Source organism: Scardinius erythrophthalmus (assembly GCF_964197995.2).
Source record: "Scardinius erythrophthalmus genome assembly, chromosome: 8".
Classification (NCBI taxonomy): Eukaryota; Metazoa; Chordata; class Actinopteri; order Cypriniformes; family Leuciscidae; genus Scardinius; species Scardinius erythrophthalmus.
The window spans coordinates 8,510,230-8,532,098 of NC_138228.1; the positions used below are offsets into that span (position 1 = coordinate 8,510,230).

The following is a 21,869-nucleotide window of genomic DNA, read 5'->3' on the forward strand; positions in this document are numbered from 1 at the left end:
ATAGATCGAGATGGAGCGATGGATCTGCAGATTTACAGCAGAGGATGCGAGAGGGAGCATAAAAGATCAGCCAAAAAGGCAGGAAAAAGCAAGGGGGAAGATAAAGCTGGATATCACGAAGGGTTCAGGATATTCACATGACGGATGCGGGCTGCCGAGGAATCCCCCAAAAACATGTCTAGAAAATGTGTCATCTCTTCAATAACTGATAAAAATACACTATTTATTTAGAATTATAGTTTGCATATAGGAAATCATGTCTGAATGAAGAGGATTACAGATTTTCGCACTGTGACATTATTTATTATGACAATTAAGCATTTCCCCCACAAATTTTTACTGTAGTATTTTTTCGATTCTTCATTTTTTTCAGTGGCAGTTCTTATTACTGTAATATTTTTACTGTATTACAATAACAATCACTGAAATACATCAATTACCCAGTAAAAAATAAATAACAAATACTACCAAACAAGAGGTAATCCTCTTTGCAAGGCTGCATTTATTTGATCAAAAATACAGGAAAAACAGGAAAATTGTGAAATATTATTACAATTTAAAATGTTTTCTGTTACAAAATATTGAACTATTTATACCCACGTCATTACACCAGTCTTCAGTGTCACATGATCCTCCAGAAATCATTCTAATATGCTGATTTGCTGCTCTTATTATTATCAATGTGGAAACAGTTGTGTCGCTAAACATTTTTGTGAATTTTTTTTCAGGATTACTTGATGAATAGAAAGTTTAAAAGAACAGCATTTATTTGAAAAATAAATCTTTTGTAACATACATGTCTTGTGGCTGTCACTTCTGATCAATTTCTTTAGCATTAATCTCTTTAAAAAATAAATAAGGTCTTTGCATTACAGTTATGATGATAGTAAAAATGTCACAATACAAAAAATGGTCGTACTAACAGGCTTCATTTTCTTTAAGCAAATTATCATCTGATTTATCTGGGGGTGAAATGTGACTGGAATGAGAAAAGGAGGACAGGTATACACAAAAGAGCAGAGGAAGAGAAGGGTGTGGGACTGGGGGAGGGGTTGTGTCATGGTTGTAAGCGGGTGGCCCCCCTCCCTGTCTGAGGGGCTCAGTGGTGTGAGAGTAACAGGGCTATGCTCCAGTTATAGCTGCTGCCAGCAGTGTGTTACACAGCTGATTATATATAGTAGAGACAGGGTGGGACCTCCCAAAATCAAACCCCGCTGTCTCAGGCTCATACACACACCACAGATAGACACCAATTAGAGAGGGAGGGGAAATCCCATGAGAGGGGGATCCCGCTCTCACAGCCAGGACTTCAAACAACAAAGCACGCTTTTGATGTCACATGTGCACTATAGCACTACTACAATAAATACTGCAACACATACACACTCATTCTCACACATTTGCACAAGTTGATCACACATTGGGTTGTCATTAAATCAGTTTACGTGTGATTAGGTAAAGGTTGTCGTTGAATGAGATCTGACTAACCATATCCTTTTAACTGTCACCCCCCTTTTAGAGCATAGATCTGAACCTAAATGGTTGTAATTCATGAATGCTTCGGAATACAGTCTCTTTTTAAAGAAGAAAAAGGCACCATTTTTTGCTGGGTTACTGTAAAGCAAAGGCTGAACTAAACACTATACTAAGCATTTTTTATACAAAATAATTTGGACTCTAAAATTGCTAGAAAATTAAAGCTGTATGTCTAACCAAGTTGTATTCCAAATTTAAAGTTTATATCGCAAAAAATTGAGCACGCCAAAAGGTGTTCAAGTACCGTTGTCCAATTTCAAAAATGGTTTTCACATGATGCATTTTGAGTGTTTAAGCTTTCAAATGATATCTAATTTATAATTATTACTAAAATAAATGATGAGTAAAAAGTCAATAAACTAAGTGCAGCAAGTGTCCTGCTACCGGGATACTGACAGTACTTTTGATCGGATGTGCAAATATCATGCTGGTTTTGTTCAGATAAGAGACTTTAACCCCTCCTGTTCTGACATCTTTGATGACTGCATAATTAAGCAGACCTCTGACCTCAACAGCTGTGGTGCCAGGATTTCTTTTTTCTTTTTTTTCTTTTCTTTTTTACAGCCAATCAGCTATTAAGAAACATGTAGCTATGGTGTCACCAGTGTAAGCTGCACCCAATCACATTTGATTTAGGAGCGCAAAAGCAGAGACGAATGGAAAGAGAGAAAGAAGCACTTGTCGGCATCAAGACACAAGGGACTTACTTTTGATTGAAGGGGCGGGACGGATGCTACGGGAGTGGAAGCTGTTCCTCCAGATGACGGGGACGTACTATGATCACGCAGAGAGAAAAACTGCAATCAAACTCTCACTTTACATTACTGCAACAACTTGAATTTACAATGGAGTTCAAATCCTAAAACAGATGCTCTAAATTCTGATTGGATGAGCCGTGTTGAAGCCACAGCTGATATAAGCACACCTGTTATCGCACGGCAATTGAATTGCAAAAGTGGGGTTTAAACATCTGGATTACAAAAAAATAAATAATAATTGGTCACACTTTAGATTAGGGTCCAATTCTCACTATTAATTAACTATTAACTACAACTTTTGCCTCAATAAACCCCTATTTACTGCTTTTTAAATAGTAAGGTAGTTGTTAAGTTTAGGTATTGGGTAGGATTATGGGATGTAGAATATGGTCATACAGAATAGGGCATTGCTTTATAATTATTTGAAATAAAATTACCACCACTTTTGAACATTTTAATGCATCTTTGCTTAAAGGTACACTATGTAACTTTTCTGTTCAAAATTAACCAAATTTAAATAACGAGTAAATGCATCATTAATCCTTCCAAAACATGTTTTTGTCTTTATATTATATATATATATATATATATATATATACATATATATATATATATATATTATAATAATATTATAATAAGCCTATTATAAGTGTTTTAAGGGTTTTATTTATGGTCTGGATTTATTTTCAAGGAATCACTGTGTCTATTAATGGGTATAGCTACATTATCTAAATTGATTATATCTCTTAAGCCAAGTAGTGAATGTTTTATGAGCAGTAAGATAACCATATTCATAGACACAGTCAGGCAGAGTCAAAGCACAACCAAAATAATGTTCTTATGCAAAATGCATGCAGTTTTGTTTTTTAACTGCTAGAGGGCCAAAACGTTACATAGTGTACCTTTAATAGAATTATTTATTTATTTCAAAACAAAATCTGTCCCCAAACTTTTGAGAGTTAGTGTATGTTAGCCGTGTGTAAGTGGAGGATCAGAATGCTAGAATCGAATCATCTCACATCATCTGTAGGGAATTCATGCTCCATCACTCTGAGCTGAGGAACATTGGCCTTGATATTGGTGGACTGGGAAAACTCCCTCATATGCTTGTCCTAAAAGCAAGAGAGAGATATGTTGCATGTCATATACGCACACACAATTCTCATGTGCACAATAAACATTCACATGCAAACCCTCACCAGCTTCTCCTGAGCCACTGACAAATCCTGAAGAACTTCATCAATTATACTTTCCACCAGAGAGACACTGACAGACAGTTTCAGTTCACTGAGAAAGAGTGAGAGAGGGGTAAATATGAGTAACAAATACATATTTTTTGGGGGAGGGGTTAAGAGTTTAATATTGTATAGTGACGTGTGTCGCACCTGAGCTTGTTTTTGATGTTGTTCTCTGCCTCTTGCATTGTGTTTTGAATGAAGTGTGCAGCCTGACGTGTCTTCTTGGCCACACGATCCGCCAGCTGCTCGCTGACACTTGACCTCTGGACGACTCTGGGGCAGGTCAGCTGGGCGGACTGCAGCATTGCCGTAGCCAGTTCCTGCACAGCACAAAAGAAAGTCTGATTTATACTGCCATTGAATTACAGAGACCTCCACTAAAGCAATCTGTACTACATAACAGACACAACAGAGCTCTGTATGCAAACACACACCCAAAAAGCATGACTTTACCTGGATTTCCTCAGTGATCTCACTCCTCAGGGCTGTAGCTGCGTCATTGAGAATGCATTTCAGCATGCGACCACTAGAAGGCGCTCTGCCCAACTCATAGAGTCCTGCAAAAGACTGAGAGGCAAGGCCAAATGTCAAACACCACGAGTTAGGGCATCACCACTTTGTTATAAAAATTTAAAACAGAAAAATATATCAGCCATTACTACTATGCAGTGCAGCTTTAACGTCCTCATCATATGTGTCTTAATATTTTATGTTACGTATTCTACAACTTTAAGATGTACATTTTAAATTCTCAGTTTTCTTTTATTATAAATAAATTATCACATAAATTTCTGAAATCTGGTGTACCCTGTTATAAGTACACTCATTTTTAAAATACTTCAAATAGTACTGCATAACAGCAATGGCTCGTACACTGGCTACTGTTCAAAGTTTGGGGAGATTTAAAAAAAAAAAGAAAGAAATTAGTACTTTTATTCAACAAAAAAGCATTAAAGCGATCAAAACTTACAGTAAAGATTTACAATGTTACAAAATAGTTCTATTTCATATAAAACTTTTACTAATTAAAGAATGACGAAAAAACTGTATCACAGTTTCCAAAAAAATATTAAGCAGCACAAAATTTTAACTTTGATTATCGGAAGAAATATTTCTTGAGCACCAAATTAGCATATTAGTATGATTTCTGAATAATCATGTGACACTGCAGAATGGAGTAATGATACTGAAAATTCAGCTTTGACATCACAGGAGTGAATTACATTTTAAATAAAGCAGTTATTTTAAATGCATTTAAATTTACATTGTAAATGTACATTTTAAATGATCATAATATTTAAGTTTTTACTGGATTTTTGGTCAAATAAACGTAGTCTTGATGAGCACTAAACGTTCAAAAACATTCACGAAAACGTTCAAAAATCTTAGCGATTCCAAGCTTTTGAACAGTAGAGTATAAATGATCAGATTTTGAATCTGTAATATTGCAAACCATGTATATGTGTAATCTCATACACTAATGGCTGTCTTTGCATGTTGAAGCGCTTCCTCTGCAAGCAAAATGTCCGACTGCACCTCTTGTATATTATAGCAGGTTAAAGGATGCACACTTTCCTGTAGTTTTTTACAGAGATCCTGCACTAACTGAGCACAAAGAGAAAGAGACAGACACATTAGTACGTAGCATTACAGTCTACTATGGCATATAGGAAGAATATATCCAGGCAAACCTGTTCAGAGCGTGTGGTCTTCAATCCATGCTGTAGGTGACACATTTCTTCACCCGTTGCACACTGTCTCTGATTGTTCCTGTTTAAACAGGCCTGGATCTACATATATGCATATAAAAAGAGTCAGTTATATATTGTCATCATCTGTTCTCCTGGCTTTCTACAGTGCTGCAAATGAGAACTAACTTTCTGTAAAGCTTCGTCTGTCTTCTCTGGGGTGTTTCGATAGGCTTGAAGAATATCACTCACAGGAATGGACATGTTCTGTAGTGTCAAGTTCCTGTTTGAACACACAAAGAAATACAGACTTTTTAACAAATACACATCACTGAAAAACCCCTTTAGGTCTGTGGGTTACTCTCACTTTTCCATGGCATTGGCCACATCCATGAATCCTCCAGAAGTCACATTGTTCCGGTCCCAAACCAGCGTTCTGTCAGAAAACAGGGCACAACAGAGACACTTTATAATAAGGTTTGATTTGTTGGGATTGAACTACCAATTCTACAGCATTCATTAGTCTTAGCTAATGTCAATCTTAACATTTATTAATACATTTTTAGGATCAAAAGTTGCTAACATTAACTATGTAACTCATAATGCACAACTAACATGAATATGAACATTCTTTGTAAGTAACAAAGGTTTATAAATGCTGTAAAATGACATTTACTCATTGTTAATGCATTAACTAATGTTAACAAACAAGACCTTATCGTAACTAACTATAAATTAACAATAAATGATGTCTTGTTGACAGGAACAATGATCCAGGAACATGTCCAATTCAACAGAATTGAAAAATTGTGTGCCTGTAAAATTACTTTAGCTTGGTGTTGATCATGAGGGCCTTTGCTAGCATCTTTGCTCCTGTGTCACCTATACAATTTCCGCTGATATCAATCTTTGACAGGCTTGCGTTGCTTCCCAGGCTGTTGATGAGGATAGTGGTGCCTGTTTTTAGCTTTGAGTCGCATACAGAGAGAGACTCCAGTGGCTAAAAAGTTTGAAAAAGAAAGCAAAAAGGTGACTATCAAAGCCAAATGCACATCATACATTTTCTTTATCAAGTTCCATTGATCTTACATTCAGAGTCATTTTATGGAGTCATTAACCTTTGGCTGTAAGTCTCATTAAGATTTCTATCAAGTCTCATTAGCTTAAGAAACAGTATTGACTGAGCAGGTTGGGTCGCGAGAGGCCAGCGCTGATTCTTTGGAGAGCATAAATGCTCTTATTAATGTGGATAAAGTTATATAAAGTTGAGAGTTTGTTTTAATGAGTCAGAGCTGCTTGTGTAATTACTGAGACCGGGCGAGCCTTGATGGAGAGGGATTCTGGGTAATTAAAATTCAAAGCTTGCTGGAGAAATGAAGGGGGGGGGGTGTCTCTGTGGACCTTCTCTCTTTATTGGCGGTACTAGTATTACAAGAATAGACGCAAAAACACACAGAAGCACACATTCCAATCTCCACCGCTAACTGAGGCAAAGATAGCAGCTCTTCCTACTCTCGGTAATGTTATGTGAGAGCTGTGGTCCGTAGGTGGACGTTCTGGTGTACGTAACCATGGTGGATGGGGGACGTGTGATCCAATTTTGCAGTAATACTCATATCATTTGGTATAGGCTGGAGATATGATGGAAAGTGTGTGTGTATGTGTGTAGGGTTTCCGACATTTAAAATGATGTACTCACACACTCCTCCTCCTGAATTAGCTGTACAAGGCGGTGCAACACATCTGTAAGAGCTCTGAGAGAAAAGGGAAATAGTTGAAAGGAAAAGGAGGAAGCGATAACATTTGAAAGGAAATGTGTAATTTCAGCACCACTAGCACAACCATGTAGAAATGTAACAAGTCTCCTGAACAATCCCCCATCTAACAATTAAAAAATTACACACATCATCTAAAAAAAACATGACTAATCCACACCTAAACTACATGGCACTTACCTGGACTTCATGGCAAAATTGCGTCCGATTGAAAGGTGTCGAATAGAATGACTGCGACCAATGGAGAGAATTAAAGTAACCATATTGCTCTCAAAACCTGAGAGAGAAAAAAATCGAATTATTAATTGTGATTTGTTTTTAATAATAATTAAATTTCCCTCCATGTTAGCCATTCTACTACTTCCGCCACACTTAGCTACCAAATTAGACATGCCTCTTCTTTCTACATGCCGTAAACATTGTGTTTTTACCTGTCAAGTAGAAAGAACACGTTCTAGGTACTAGTAACAAATGAATAAGTACTTGTATCTAATGAATAAGTACTAGTATCTAATTAATAAGTACTTGTATCAAATGAATACGTACTTGTATCTAATAAGTCAAGTATCTAATGAATAAGTACTTGTATCTAGGGAATTAGGATAATTTTATGCATACCATTCCATAAATCGCTTACAGCACCTTTCATATGATCACTACAAGTATCAAATGATTTCCAGTGCTCCAGTCAAGTATGTTTTCACATCTTATAATTCAAATATCTCTGTCACTTATATCACACTGACACTAGCCTCTCTCTGCCTCCTTTGTGTGTGTGTGTTTGTATGTGTTCAGACAGGTGTGATGATAGCCCTGCAGGGGCACAGTGCGGGTCCAGTGGGTCATGTGCTATTCTGACTGATGTGTTGAGCCTTTCTCCTCATGTAGCCGACACAACAACGCCTATATTTGCTTCGTCTCCTCCTGGGTTATAAAAATAGCATGGCCTGATTCCATCTTCTCCCAGGGTTCAACATTTTCATGAGCTTTGGTCTTGAAAAGCAGCACTAGTTGCTTAGAGAAGCATCGAAAACATCCAACATTATTCATTTTTCTATTAAGCAGATATCTAGTTCATATTACAAATATACATTCAATGAACTAAGGAATATTCCGGGTTAAATACAAGATAAGCTCTGTCATCAGCATCTGTGGCATGCTGTTGATTACCAACGATGATGAGTTTCACTTCTCTTAGTTTGAAAAAAACAAAACAAAGGAAAACCTTTACAATGAACGCCTATAGCTTAAAAGCAGAAATAGGAAGCATGTTAACACATTTACATGAATTCTTCATTAAAATATTTGAACAGTTAGATTGTCAGGAAACATTCTGTGCATATTTTATATTTAGAATCCTGTTAAGAAAATTAGGATTTTTGACCAATGAGATTAACATTTTTTCCATGTTTATATCCATTCCACAGATTTTTCCTATAGAATCTATGCCAAAGAGTGCTGTAAATGTCTGCAAATATTATGAGGTATTTGTACAGATGTACACAACGCACCATTTACTACTTTCTTATCTTATGAAAAGAAGAGGTTTTCTAAGAGGCAAGAGGACAAATGCACACACACAGCGAGTCAGATTAATTTATGCCTCCATCTCTCCACTTATAAGTCAGATATGATTTATAACCCGATATAAGGAGAGACCCTGTGACCCCTCTAGTGCTGTTGTGAAAGAGACAGTCAAGTGAGAGCAATATAATAAATCTGACAGAAAGAAAGAGGATGGTATAAATGGAGGTTAACAAATTGCTGGAGCTGTGAATGCGAATAAAATAAGAGACTGTACCGTTGTCAGACAGGTCTAGGCTGCGGATGGCCTTGGCCTCGAAGATGTGTTCCTGAATCACCTGAGCTCCAGCCGACCTCAGCTACATGTACCACAACATCACACACAGTTTTAAGAAAAGATTCATACAATACTTTGATGTGCATGTCAGTGTGTGTACCTCACAGCAGCTGATGTCAAGCTCCAGCTCAGATAGATGAGTGTTGGTGGCCAAGCCCTGTAGTAACAATCTAAACAACATTAACACTGGACATTAATAATGATAAAAAATATTTTTTCATTACTGACACCAAACCTTTGAACGGTGCTGTGTACAAAGCTCGTTGCAGGTATTTAGACCATAAGCGAACAGACTCTAAATTGAAAGAAATATTGGAACAAAGCCCATACCTGAGAGCCTCTGGAGGTAGTTTAGTTCCAGCCAATCCCACGTATTTTAACACAGTGTTCTTGCTAAAGAAATCCCTCACACTGCGCGTGACCTCTCGTACTTTCCTAGCACAGTCACACAGATCAGTATGTACATGCTGCCTGCGTAGAGATGCTTACACTTCATAATATCACTTTTGATGGCTCACCTATGAGAAAAAGTGTTCCTGGAGAGGTTGAGGTAGCTCAAAGTAGTGCAGCAGCCGACAGATAGAGACACAAACAGCTAGAGAGAAACAGAAATAGAAAGGTACGTCAGATTCTTTACTGAAGTGAAAAATTCAAGCATTATTTGGTAAACAACTGAACCAGCTTTTGGGTACAAAACTGTCTCATTCCCAATCTGATGGGCTAATATTGGATGAATATTATATATGTCAGTATTTAACTTCCCTAATTCATTTTACACCTCAATATGAGCAATCAAATAAAACGTAGAATATAACTGATGGGACTCACTGTGTCTAGGGGGCAGTCTGTGTAGCTGAGGTCAAGGTGAGAAACGGCATTTGGAGCAGACAGGAACTTAAAGAGGCTCTAGAAGAGAGACAGACAAGCATGAGATTTCAAAGCCATCCTGTCCCAAGTGTTCTCCTATTCACTCTTTTTTGCTAAATTTTGCAATGCTGCCAATAAATAAAATCTATATGACAAAAGACATATGCAGCTAAGTAAAACCAAATAAATGTAGCCTGGGTGAGTTCTTTCAACAACAAAAAATATTTTGAATGGTAGTGTATCTAATGTAATATAAATAGTTATTTTCAACGCATTCTCATCCTAGGGCGTCATATACTGACGCTTTTGACATTTCGTCTACATCAAACGCACATGGCACCCTTTAGCGTTAATATGAGACGCACAGAGCTTTGTTCGGTTATGGGTAGGTTTAGGTCTGGGGTATGGGTTAGGGTTAGACCGCTAGGAGGAGCCTTCTGGCCCATTTCTATCTGCGTCTCATATTGACGCTAAAGGGTGCCATGTGCGTTTGATGTAGACGAAATGTCAAAAGCGTCATTATATGACACCTTGGGATGAGAACGGGCTGTTATTTTTGTGGTGGGCCTGTTAAAATATTGGCAGCGCAAGTACAAATGTGAACACCAGGCCCCTACATCCCCCCAGCTCTCTTAAACTCACCACTGCCTCTTCTGTGGCCAGGCAGCCGATGTTTCCGCTCAGATCTAGGTGGGTAAGGGTGTTGCAGAGAGATGTACTTTGATGAAGAACTTGAACCAGACAGCCGAGGCCTAGTGTAACAGGAAGACCCAAAATTAGCATTCGCAAAGCAATGCCATGACAACCAACCCTTTATTATCTTAAATCTAGTTACTTTTGTAGTCGTGAAGCAGCATCTTGACATGTACAAAAGGAGTAAGAGATAAAAACTGCACCTTTTGGGGACATGGAGACCTTGGAAAGGTTCAGCTGACTGAGGCCACGGGACAATTTGCACAAACTCTGACTGAGAGCAATCACACCTGAGAGCCGGTAAACAGAGAAATCATAACATCAGCCTATAACACAGAAAACCATGAACAGACCAAAACCTAATTTCAGATAGAGAATCCACATCAGAACCTTTATCTTCTATTGCATTGATAGACAGGTTGATGATATGGATAATAGAGGCAGAACTGTCCCGAAGAGCGGAGGCCATCTTGACAGCAAAATCCCTGCATCGTGAATTCAAAAAGAGTCAACTTGCTTCAAAGTAACACATAGAAATTGGGTAATTTGGGTAAATGTGGTAAATGTGTAACTTTTCATAAGTGCAAGGGCCTTGATTAAGCTCACATTTTGAGTCCGCTGGCCTCCAGACTGACCTCCTCCAGAGCACAGGACCGGGCGATCATATAGAGGACCTGCTCCTGCACATCAGGGGTCTGAGAACAAAGAGAAGAGGTTCTCAACGTTTTTTGAGGCAAACAGACATACCAAGATTGACATGAATTGAGCATGAAACACTATGATAAACATGTTGAGTGGGAAGAATTGTGATCTGTGCAGCCACAAAATATTGAAAAAATTAAATAAAGAATACGCTTGTTTGATTGATTGATTCAAGAAAGTGGCTTCGGCTACAATTCCTTGTTCTACCCATCCTTAAATCTTTTCTCCATCTAAATGAGTATACTGCATCACACAGAGATCAAAGTCACCCTTGAGCATGTCTTGTTCTCATGGTCAGACCAGCAATTTATTATTTGGAAAGTGGCCTATATCTGACCTTTCCACAGCCAGGAGCGAGAGGAGATGAAGGTCTGACATGACTGAATAAGCCAAGTCTAAACAAGAACAACAAATCTGCTCCAAGTTAAAAATAGCGAAGGCAATGTTTTTCATAAACACTTTTTGTTATACTGGTTGAAAGTCTCTTCACATCCTGATAGCAATCAATAATAGAGGTGGTTTAAATATATAAAAAATGTACATGTATCTTTTCTGTGGAAGTCTCAGGAACAAAAAATGTTCATTCATTGCATTCGGACCAAATGAAATGATACGATGTCCAACCAGCCTGTCAGCATATGTATTTGCATACCTCTGCACACCCTGCTCGTGCAGACATCACGTCATCATCTGTGTAGTTCAGTAAAGCTATGCAGACTTCTAGACAGACAATCACCAAGCGCCGCAAACAAACAGCAGTCACCTTTTCAGTTCCTCCAGAACCAAAACAACAAGGTTATGCTGTGCTCACGCCATGTCGTGATTACCGTAATTACGAGATGGCAACCCGTGATGTTCTACCCAGAGCTGTTCACGTCCTCAGACTCGGAATTATGCATTTCTTTGGCAACACTATCAATGCATTTTTTTTGTGGCGTTTTTGCCTTTTATTAGAATAGGACAGTTGCTAGACAGAAAGTGAGGTGGAAGAGAGAGAGGGGGGACGGGATTGGGAAAGGTCCATGAGCCGGGACTCGAACTCGAGTCGCCCGAAGCACAGCGGCGCTACATGTCGGCGCAATTGCCCACGAGGCTGTAAGACTGGAAAAACTGGAAGAGAGGGCAACTCTCTGAAAAAACAAAGGGTATTAACATTTGAACTCTCTCTTGTGAAGTTAGCATGACCATTAGAGACGCAAGTCTCACATCAGAATACATCTCTTTCCCTCTTCCCCCACTCCTTCTCTCTCATGCTGAGATCACTCGGTGCCGACATCAACGCCGAAATGAATCTGCAGCAGTCAGGTGGTACAAGTCAGACCTCTACAAGTTATTTACGTTTATTGTAATGTTATGTGCTTTGAGACATGAGGTAATTTAACACCGTCTCTCGTGATGTTTTGTAGACTCTGCTCTGGCTGCGTACCGTCATGCGTTTAGGAGGATGCGTGGCTTTGGAGACGCTCTGAAGGGAGGGTGGGAACTTATGCTTTCAAAGCTAGCTTGCTATTGCTAGCCTCTCTGAAATTGCCTACCATACCTTTAACAGCTTTCTTTATCAGTATGCATGATTGTTAGCCCAGTAGTATCCGTACATACCAGTTTGAAGTCCTTGCTGTATATCTTGGTAAACCACTGGTTGAAGGACAGAGCGCCCACTGCTAAAGCCAAGTCCCTATAAACATTAACAGAATATTATTATTACTATTATTGTTATTATTAAAAAAAAACATAAAAAAGATTATGATAATGTAAAAAGATAATGTAAAGATATTTTTACATTAAACATTTATAAATAAATTAATCAATTTATTTATTCAAAATACTTCCTTTCAAAAGTTTGGGGTCAGTACGTTTTTTTATTATTAGTTTATTCAGCACATTACATACATTAAATGGATCAAAAGCGACAGTAAAGATTTTCATATTGTTACAAAAAAATATATATATTTCAAATAAATCCTGTTCTTTTTAATCTTTTAATAAAAAAAATCAAAGTATCACAGTTGCCACAAAAAAGATAAAGCAGCACAGCTGTTTGCAACATTGAAAATAATAAATAATAAGAAATGTTTCTTGAGCAGCAAATCAGCATATTAGAATGATTTCTGAAGGATCATGTGACACTGAAGACGCTGAAAAATCAGCTTTGCATCACAGGAATAAATTACAATTTAAAATATATTAAAATAGAAAACTGTTTTTTTTTAAAGAGTAATAACATTTCACAATATTGCTGATTAACTGTGTTTTTGATTAAATAAATGCAGCCTTGATGAGAACAAGAGACTTACAAAAACCTGACTGAACCCATATGTTTGAAAGGTAGTGTATATTAAAGTTTTATATACAAAAAATTAAATATATATTTAGATATTAGAAATGATGCATAGTTTTTAATACATTTTTCTTAACCAAAGATATAAGTTTCATTGTATACCTGCTGTCTAAATGGCTGAAGTCGATGAGGTTGAACACCCGACAGTTCTGAACATGGTAAATATTATCAACATCCTAGAAACAGAAGCAACAGTTCTTAAAACCATCATTGCTAAACCTCTGACATTTTCGATTCTTGTTAGTAGTGACTACCACAGACCCACTGAACTTCCACACAGCATGGGAACTCGTTGAAGTCACACAACGCTGCATAGGTGTCTGAAAAGCCTCCTGTAAGGCACCAAAGAGGATGAAGAAAAATCAAATGAAAGCACTTTGATATCTAAATAACATCTAGATGTGATTGTCAACAGTCATCTAACCACATGGTCCAACTGCTCCATTCACATGTTCTTCAACTCTGGAGGCAAGACTGCGTAGCCGCTCTTGAAGATCAGGAGGAACTTTCTTCAGCAATTTCCTGAAAGCAAGAAAAATATGGAGGGGAGATAAAGGAAGTGTAGGATCAGTGTAACCACATCAGCCAACACAAATTCAAAGGTCATGTTTGTTCCATTTGTGGGCAGATAAATCTGTTAATACTTACCAGAAGAAGTGAGTCAAATTGGAGAAGACCTTATAGTTTATCATAAGGGTCAATATGGAAAAATGAAACTCCATAAAGATCTTCCACTTTTTTACAGTGATTGATTGAACGCAGTGGTTCTGTTTCCAGACCCAGATTTTACACCAGATATTCAATACACAAACATGTAAATCACTGTTCCAAGTGAACTCATTTTATGCCAAAAAGGTTCTATATTAGGAGAAAGGTCTTAAATGATTGCGTAATACTTTCATGTTTAGCAAGTTATTTTTATTTTCTTCAGGTACACTATTATGATGGTCCACTTTAGACATTCTACTAACTATAAGTAAATTTGCAACTAACTCTCATTAGAGTATTAGTAGACTGTTAGATTAGGGTTAGGTGTTAGGGTTCAGGTTAGTAGAATAAGTTGACATGTAGTTGCAAAGTTCCTGATAGTCAGTAGAATGTCTGTTGGGGGACTATGAAAATAAAGTGTTACCTTTTTTTCTAGTGATAAAGGATGTTTACAAGCTGTCTCATAAAATTGACCTAAAATTAAAAACGCAATTAAATCCATAAAGTGATCCCCTAAATTATTATATATATATGAAGCGACTTTAGAGAGACTGAATCTTCGACCGAATCATTGTTTTCAGACCCTTTGAGAAATGAGGTGATGTGCAATGTATATTATGAAAAAATTAAAGTGTTTTTTGGATGCATGCAAACCTATTGTTGGAGACCTCAAAAACAAAATTAGGAACCTTAAAATAGCATAATGGGGGATATACAGAATCTTTTCTTCTAAGAGTGTAGTCTTTCATTTTCGTTTATTGGTCAGGGATCAGAGTTGAAACATTACCTCAATGTTCCTTTGTTTACAATTATATTTACACTACACTATGGCCCAGTTTCACACACAGGGCTTAGATTAAGCCAAGAATAGGCCTTAATTCAAGTAGCTTTTATAAACGTACCCAAGAATAAAACTTTACTGGTGTGAATCATGAGACAAAACAATGCCACTGACATATTAAGATGTGTTGCTTTCAGTTAAAACAGCTCAAACTTGCATTTTAGTCTAGAACTGGCTTAAGCCATGTCTGTGAAACCGTGTACCAAGCCAAACGCACCATGTTTGATCAGATGTGATGTTTCTCAGATCACTCACCCTGGTGATGAATCAGGAAAGATCTTCTTGAGTGAGGCGGTGACATGGCTGACCACAGCTTCCAGATCTCTCACTGACATCAGGCTAAGAAAGTAGCTCTGCTTGTCTGTCTCAATAACCACCTCACAAACACAAAGTGCAAGGGATGATAAGTGATAAATAAATAACTGGCTGGCTGATTGAAAGACGATCTTTCTTTTGAGATGAAACTACTGAACCACCATTGCAGGCCCCCAACAGCTTGACATTTACAACAGCTTAAAAACCACAGGCTTTACTCACTGGAAAAAACATCAGGGTTGAAAAATGACCTCAACTTCCCTGTATTTTCAACTTCATGTTTACATTATACTATAAATATGTTATGTAAAGAACAAAATGCTACAGTAAAAAAGTGTTATTGGACCCTTTTCACATTTCCGAGGTTCTTCACAGCAGGGGTCTCATAGTTGGGTAAACTTAGTGTGGTGAATAGAAACTGCACGACTCCCATTTGCTCGAATGGCAAAAGAAAGAATCCATGATAGAGTTTCCACCACTTTCCAATATCGAGAAATATCGAGATTGATTACAGCCGTCAGAAGAGAGAATGATGTGAAATTTGCCGTCAATCCCTAAGCCGTTATATTAGAAACACCCTCACAGCAGTGGAAATTCGTTTTTTAATAGTTTACTGCCGAGGGAATATAACAATAGAGTTATAATTACATTTTTTTTAATGAAAATTTGAAAAACTTTACTAGATTTAAGATGTTGATAACCGTAGAACTGTCATCACTGTCTGTGAAAAGTTGTTTTTGTTGTTTTTACATGTATTTGTATTGTAAAATTTGAAAATGTTTTTATAATTACAAAGTATTATCTCATAATTTACAGAGAAAAATCATATTTGACAATATTACACTACCGTTTAAATTATTTATTAATTTAAAACTTTTATTCTACTAGGACGAATTACACTGATCAAAATTGAGAGTGAAAACTTTTACTTGCAAAAGAGATCTGTTTTAAATAATTCACTTTCTATTCATCAGAGAATACTGAAAAGATTAATCAAACATTTTTCTCGAGCACCAAATAAGCATATTAGAGTGATTGACATTTCATGAAAATTTAGCTTTGCCATCACAGGAATAAATTAAATTTAAAATATATTAAAACAGAAACTATTATTATAAATTGTAATAATATTTCCTTAGAGGATTAGAATTTGCAATAAAAAATAATAGAACAATTGGATTGAACTTAGGTTAAATAATGAATTGCATAATTTATGGGATAAATTTGTATTATATGACAGCTGCCCATATTTTATTTTAAATTCACAGATGCTTCAACCCAAAGCAACATATAAAACTTATACAAATGTTACAGTGTAGATTAATAAGCAACTTTAAATGTTCATTATCGTGGCGTGTTGTAGCTGTAGATCTCTTACCTGCTCAACGCTGTCGATGATGATGGCATAGATCTCGAGATAACTAAAGGAACTCTCCACCTGAAGCGAGAGACAGGACCGCTGTAAACAGCACACATACTCTACAGCAAATAACACTGGAAATACAGTGACTCACAAGTTAACATAGAAGAGAATGTGTGTGTGTGTGTGTGGGGGGGGGGGGGGGGGTCAGGGAGGCTGGATCTTTTATTGAAACTCAAACACAGAAGTTGAGCTTTGGAACGAGTATTTTTTTTCTTTCCACAGGAACTAGTATTGAGTCATGCACTTTCAGCATCTAACTGCTCTCCATTAGGAGCTAATAGCTCTTCTTTCACAAATCAAGAAATACAATTAACTCTTAAAGGAGTGCATGTCATTCCATCTTTTCCCAAAATACTCAGTTATGAACTCATAACAAGCTGTTTGTGCTTACAGCAGAAGAGTCTATATTACTCAAGTCTATATTACTCAGAGGAAATATAAATCTCTACAAATAATTATTTCCCCCTACAGCACTTTGAGTTAATACTGGACATGACCCACTGACCCTCCTGTTTCTAACCTACTGCTTGTTTATCAGCTGCATATTTTTACAGCACAGTGTCAATTCACTGGTCAAGGTTACTGGGTGGTTTTTTTTTTTTTTTTTTTGGCTCTCTGACCATTTCCTCATTCTATCAGAATGAATGTATTTCACACACCTGATGTTCTGAATGTGAAATGGTATATTGGTACTGAAACAAGAGCTACTGTATATGGTCATGTGACATTAAAGTTACATTACTTTGAAGCATTTCATTTTAAAACACCCCGTAAAATTAGCCTGTTCTGATACACACTGGGCTCAAAACATAGATGGACACTTAAAGGGATAGTTCAGCCAAAAATGAAAATTCTGTCATTTACTCACCCTCAAGTGTTTCCAAACCTGTATGGCTTTCTGTCATCGGTTTAACACAAAAGAAGATATTTTGTTGGATGCCAATGGCTATCATCACCTGTTTGGTTACCAAAATTCTTCAAAGTATGTTTTGTGTTCAACAGAAGAAAGAAACTCTTACAGGTTTGGAACAACTTGAGGGTGAGTAAATGATGACAACATTTTCATTTTACGCCACACTTGAGTATGAAATAATTTTTTATTTTAAAACAATATTTTTAAAAAATCTGCAAACAAATCATACCATTTTCTCAAAACTTAAAATGTAATTTCAATTTAAATGATTTGATTTAATTTAAAATGCATTTATTTAATTTAATTCATTTTATTGGCTTATTTAATTTATTATTTGACTGTCTGTTTACAATAAATATAATTCATTTTTTAACAACTTTATAATACTGTTTTCAGGCTACATTTTGTCATAACAATTTTGAGTGCAAAGTGCCCGTGCAAAATTTGAGTGCTCATTGTTACAATTACACAGCAAAAGTTCAGTGACATTTTTATTTGTGCATGGCAGAAGGCAAATACTGATACTGACATAACGACATAAAATAAATATGGAAAATTGAACTACACGATTGAGGGAGCAGGCTACACAGTTAACTCCGAGAAAACGCTACGCTTGAGCAAACAGTTTGTGAATAGGCTACTAACAAATGATGGCCGTGAAAGAGACTGTGAACGCATTGAACAGGATATGTTTAGTTGGTGAATAGCATAGGCTACTATTACACAGTAGCGATAACGTTAAGCCCACCGTAATAAAATATAATATTCAGAAATAAACAGTGTAGCTGACTTACAGATTCAGTTAACATCCACAAATGAAAAAGCGCGACGAATCAGGGAGCAAACTACACAGTGAACTCCGAGAAAGCGCTACTTAAAGGATTAGTTCACTTTCAAAAAAAAATTTGCTGATAATTTACTCACCCCGATGTCATCCAAGATATCCATGTCTTTCTTTCTTCAGTCGAAAAGAAATTAAGGTTTTTGAGGAAAACATTCCAGGATTTTTCTCCATATAATGGACTTCAGTGGCATCCAACGGTTTGAAGGTTCAAATGTCCGTCTCAATGCAGCTTCAAAGTCTCTACACGATCCTAGTCGAGAAATAAGGCTTTTATCTAGTGAAACGATCTGTCATTTTCTAAAAATATATATATCTATATAAATATACTTTTTAACCACAAATGCTCGTTGTGTACCATCTCTGAGATGTGCCACGCATTGCGTCATCACGTCGGAAAGGTCAGGCGTCACGTCATCTATCTAAGTTATTTGTCTGTGTACTCCGGTTCAAAAAGGTAGGGAAGGGCGAAAAATTCCATCTCATTTTCTCCTCCAACTTCAAAATCGTCCGACATCTTTGTTTTAATTTATTATTATTTAATTAAAAAAAAAATTTTCACCTTTCCAACGTGATGACGTAATATGTGGCGCATCTCAGAGACGGGCATTTGTACAAGATGGGTATTTGTGGTATATATATATATATATTATTATTATTTTTTTTTTTTTTTTTTTTTGAAAATTACCTATCATTTCGCTATTTCTCGACTGGGATCGTGTAGATACTTTGAAGCTGCATTGAGACATTTGAACCTTCTTTGAACATTGGAATAGTTGGTTGCCATTGAAGTCCATTCTGTGAAGAAAAATCCTGGAATGTTTTCCTCAAAAACCTTAATTGCTTTTCGACTGAAGAAAGAAAGACATGGCAAAAGCCAATGTGTGCCTCTTTTAGCAATATATTTAATGATATCTTTTGCATTTCTAATCCAAACAACGTCAAACTTGGCACTGCACTTACTCATGCCTGTAGCAAGACACCTGTCAAGCTTGAAATCCATCGGACTAACGGTTTGAGAGATATGCAAATAACAGACACACAGACAGACAGACGTTCCTATAATTGATAGATTTTAAGTGTGACTTGAGTGTACAAATACTTTTTGGGATCACTGTTATCTGAAACTTTTTTTTTTTTTTAAGTGTAAGACAGCGGTGTAGAAACCATTTGATAAGTATGTGTGCATGTGCATGCATGTAGAAACGTAGAAATATCTAAAAGTAGAGGAAAGAACGTCTCCCCAGTTAAAATGATTTCTACGACCCTGATCTGAGATCTATGTGCTCTGATATACTGTTTCCCACCTTCACTGGCTGCTTGCTGTGGAACACATGAGCTCTCCATTGAGACATCACCTGTTAAAGAACAAAAACACAACAGAACAGTGTAAATGAGTCTAGTGCCATCTGCTGGTACACAAAAAGAGCTCACAACAACAGGCTAGCTACTTCCTTTCAGATGTACTCCCTGTTATCAGTCTTTGTGGCTTTCAGTTTTATAGCTCAGCAGCCAACCTAAAAATATTGTTTTTATAACAATATTGTTTGGCAAAACCACAAAAAAAAATTTGTGGCCTTTTCAGTGCTTACTCTTTCACATTAAACAGAGAGAAGCGTGCAGCCCTTCAATGATAAGTGAACGAACAGTGCTGACTGTGCAAGCAGATTCTTGCAGAGCATGAGACATGCTCATTTCATCAGCACATCTCTGCACCATGAGCGCTGCTTTCTAGATGAACATCACAGTCGACAGTGAAGTCGTTCGGTATTACTAACGAGACTGGGAGAATCCAGAGTTTTCTAATTAATTTATGACATTAATCATGTGACTTTGAACAGACTTTTCATGTGACTTTTTATATTATTCTCAAATCATGCCGGAGAACATGATCGTCAGGTTTTGAACAAACTTATGGAAAGTTCATGCAGCGTAAGTGCTGCTGTCATTAAAGCAAAAGGGCAACAAACCAAAATACTAATACATTCTGAAATTCATATTAATTTTTTCCTCATATTTGCTCTTAAAAATGTATTACTAAATACAGTAAAAATGTTGTTATATACACACACACACACACACGTATATGTGTGTGTTTGTAATAAAATTATATATTTCATAACTTTTTTTACTTTTTACTTGCGTCTTACTACGCGGTTTGTTGCAGATATTTGTGTTTATGTGTTGTATATATATATATATATATGTGTGTGTGTGTGTGTGTGTGTGTGTGTGTGTGTATATATAAAAATGTATTACACAAATAAAAATAAATATATTTTCATTATTACAAAATTGTGAGGGTGAGAGACTGACATACCAAAACTCTGTTCTCTGCTCGTCCCTTGCACTGGTTGATATGCACCAGACTCATGAACTGAACCCTTTGTGGCTTCAGATACTGAGTTATGCCTTCTGTAAATCAAGCATTGAACCATTTATGCAGAACTGCACATCACTCTAAAAAATAAATAATCAAAGCACCGCACTATAATGTTATCACATCACATATACAAATACATTACATACCTATACAAAAAGGTATGCACGCAGTTCTGGAGCATGCTCTTAAAGTATTGCGTAAGAACCTTACCTTTGAGGCAAAATGGGACCTCTGTCAGCGCCGCCATAATGTCTGCTCACTATGTCAGTGGTAAAAGGGTGAAGACAGGCCAGCGCTGGCAGTGTGTGATACACTCTTGAACACACACTCACATCCTGCTGCTTTATGATTCATGCTTATGGGGGAAAACCACAGTTTGAGAGTACAGGTCTGAGACAGGATGTGACACCTGAACTGCATGAAGAGCATCCTATGGCAGTCACTTCAAGATGTGCAGTTTCTCATAGCATACTCATTTCAACCCCAATACAGATTAAATATCTGTTAGGAAATGTTAATATGTAAAGCTCCAGTCAGTGGTTTTGCTGTCAGCTACACACAGATGTATAGAAAATCAAATGCTGTACCTGTAACCTTTACTCTTAAGATCTACTGATGGCTAAATACTAAAAAAATAAAACTGCTAAATGGGCATTTTTCTACTCAGTATCTCCCTCTAGTGGAATGTTCACTAGGAAATTGTGACAACCCTCCCAACTAAAATAATATCTGATCTACTGTCACTTGTTGCTATCCTGAAAAATACCATACATTTTTAAATTGGGTGAGAACAAAGCACTACACAATTCTAAGAATTTCCACTCCATTGCTGAAGCAATATTTACTATATTTAATGTTTCAGCTGCCTGGCAGATTTAAAAAAAAAAAAAAAAGAAAGAAAAAAAAAAAAAGAAGAGAATAAACAATTTTAAACCTTCATTGGTGCTTACTGGAACCAGTCGAATCATAATTAATGCAAATGCAAGATT

General features: G+C 36.8%; 1 protein-coding gene across 2 annotated transcripts in view; it reads right to left on the reverse strand.

The window, feature by feature from the left end:
• The window catches only part of carmil2 (capping protein regulator and myosin 1 linker 2), a 38,755-nt gene extending 17,529 nt beyond the window's left edge, over positions 1-21,226 (reverse strand). For both annotated transcript variants that reach the window (XM_081372325.1, XM_081372324.1), the window contains exons 1-30: positions 21,091-21,226; positions 20,818-20,912; positions 19,805-19,855; positions 16,699-16,758; positions 15,261-15,382; positions 13,881-13,978; positions 13,718-13,788; positions 13,559-13,632; positions 12,718-12,793; positions 11,023-11,111; positions 10,807-10,901; positions 10,620-10,706; positions 10,366-10,475; positions 9,685-9,762; positions 9,375-9,451; positions 9,187-9,291; positions 8,957-9,026; positions 8,797-8,878; positions 7,176-7,272; positions 6,920-6,974; positions 6,048-6,220; positions 5,588-5,656; positions 5,410-5,503; positions 5,224-5,322; positions 5,009-5,137; positions 3,986-4,099; positions 3,680-3,852; positions 3,494-3,581; positions 3,314-3,406; positions 2,244-2,310 (exon numbers count right to left, since the gene is read on the reverse strand). In XM_081372325.1, the coding sequence (XP_081228451.1) occupies positions 2,244-2,310; positions 3,314-3,406; positions 3,494-3,581; positions 3,680-3,852; positions 3,986-4,099; positions 5,009-5,137; positions 5,224-5,322; positions 5,410-5,503; positions 5,588-5,656; positions 6,048-6,220; positions 6,920-6,974; positions 7,176-7,272; positions 8,797-8,878; positions 8,957-9,026; positions 9,187-9,291; positions 9,375-9,451; positions 9,685-9,762; positions 10,366-10,475; positions 10,620-10,706; positions 10,807-10,901; positions 11,023-11,111; positions 12,718-12,793; positions 13,559-13,632; positions 13,718-13,788; positions 13,881-13,978; positions 15,261-15,382; positions 16,699-16,758; positions 19,805-19,855; positions 20,818-20,912; positions 21,091-21,127 (2,728 nt within the window). In that variant the 5' untranslated portion in view covers positions 21,128-21,226. The remainder of the gene's footprint in view (positions 1-2,243; positions 2,311-3,313; positions 3,407-3,493; positions 3,582-3,679; positions 3,853-3,985; positions 4,100-5,008; positions 5,138-5,223; positions 5,323-5,409; positions 5,504-5,587; positions 5,657-6,047; positions 6,221-6,919; positions 6,975-7,175; positions 7,273-8,796; positions 8,879-8,956; positions 9,027-9,186; positions 9,292-9,374; positions 9,452-9,684; positions 9,763-10,365; positions 10,476-10,619; positions 10,707-10,806; positions 10,902-11,022; positions 11,112-12,717; positions 12,794-13,558; positions 13,633-13,717; positions 13,789-13,880; positions 13,979-15,260; positions 15,383-16,698; positions 16,759-19,804; positions 19,856-20,817; positions 20,913-21,090) is intronic.
• Positions 21,227-21,869: the final 643 nt, after the last annotated feature.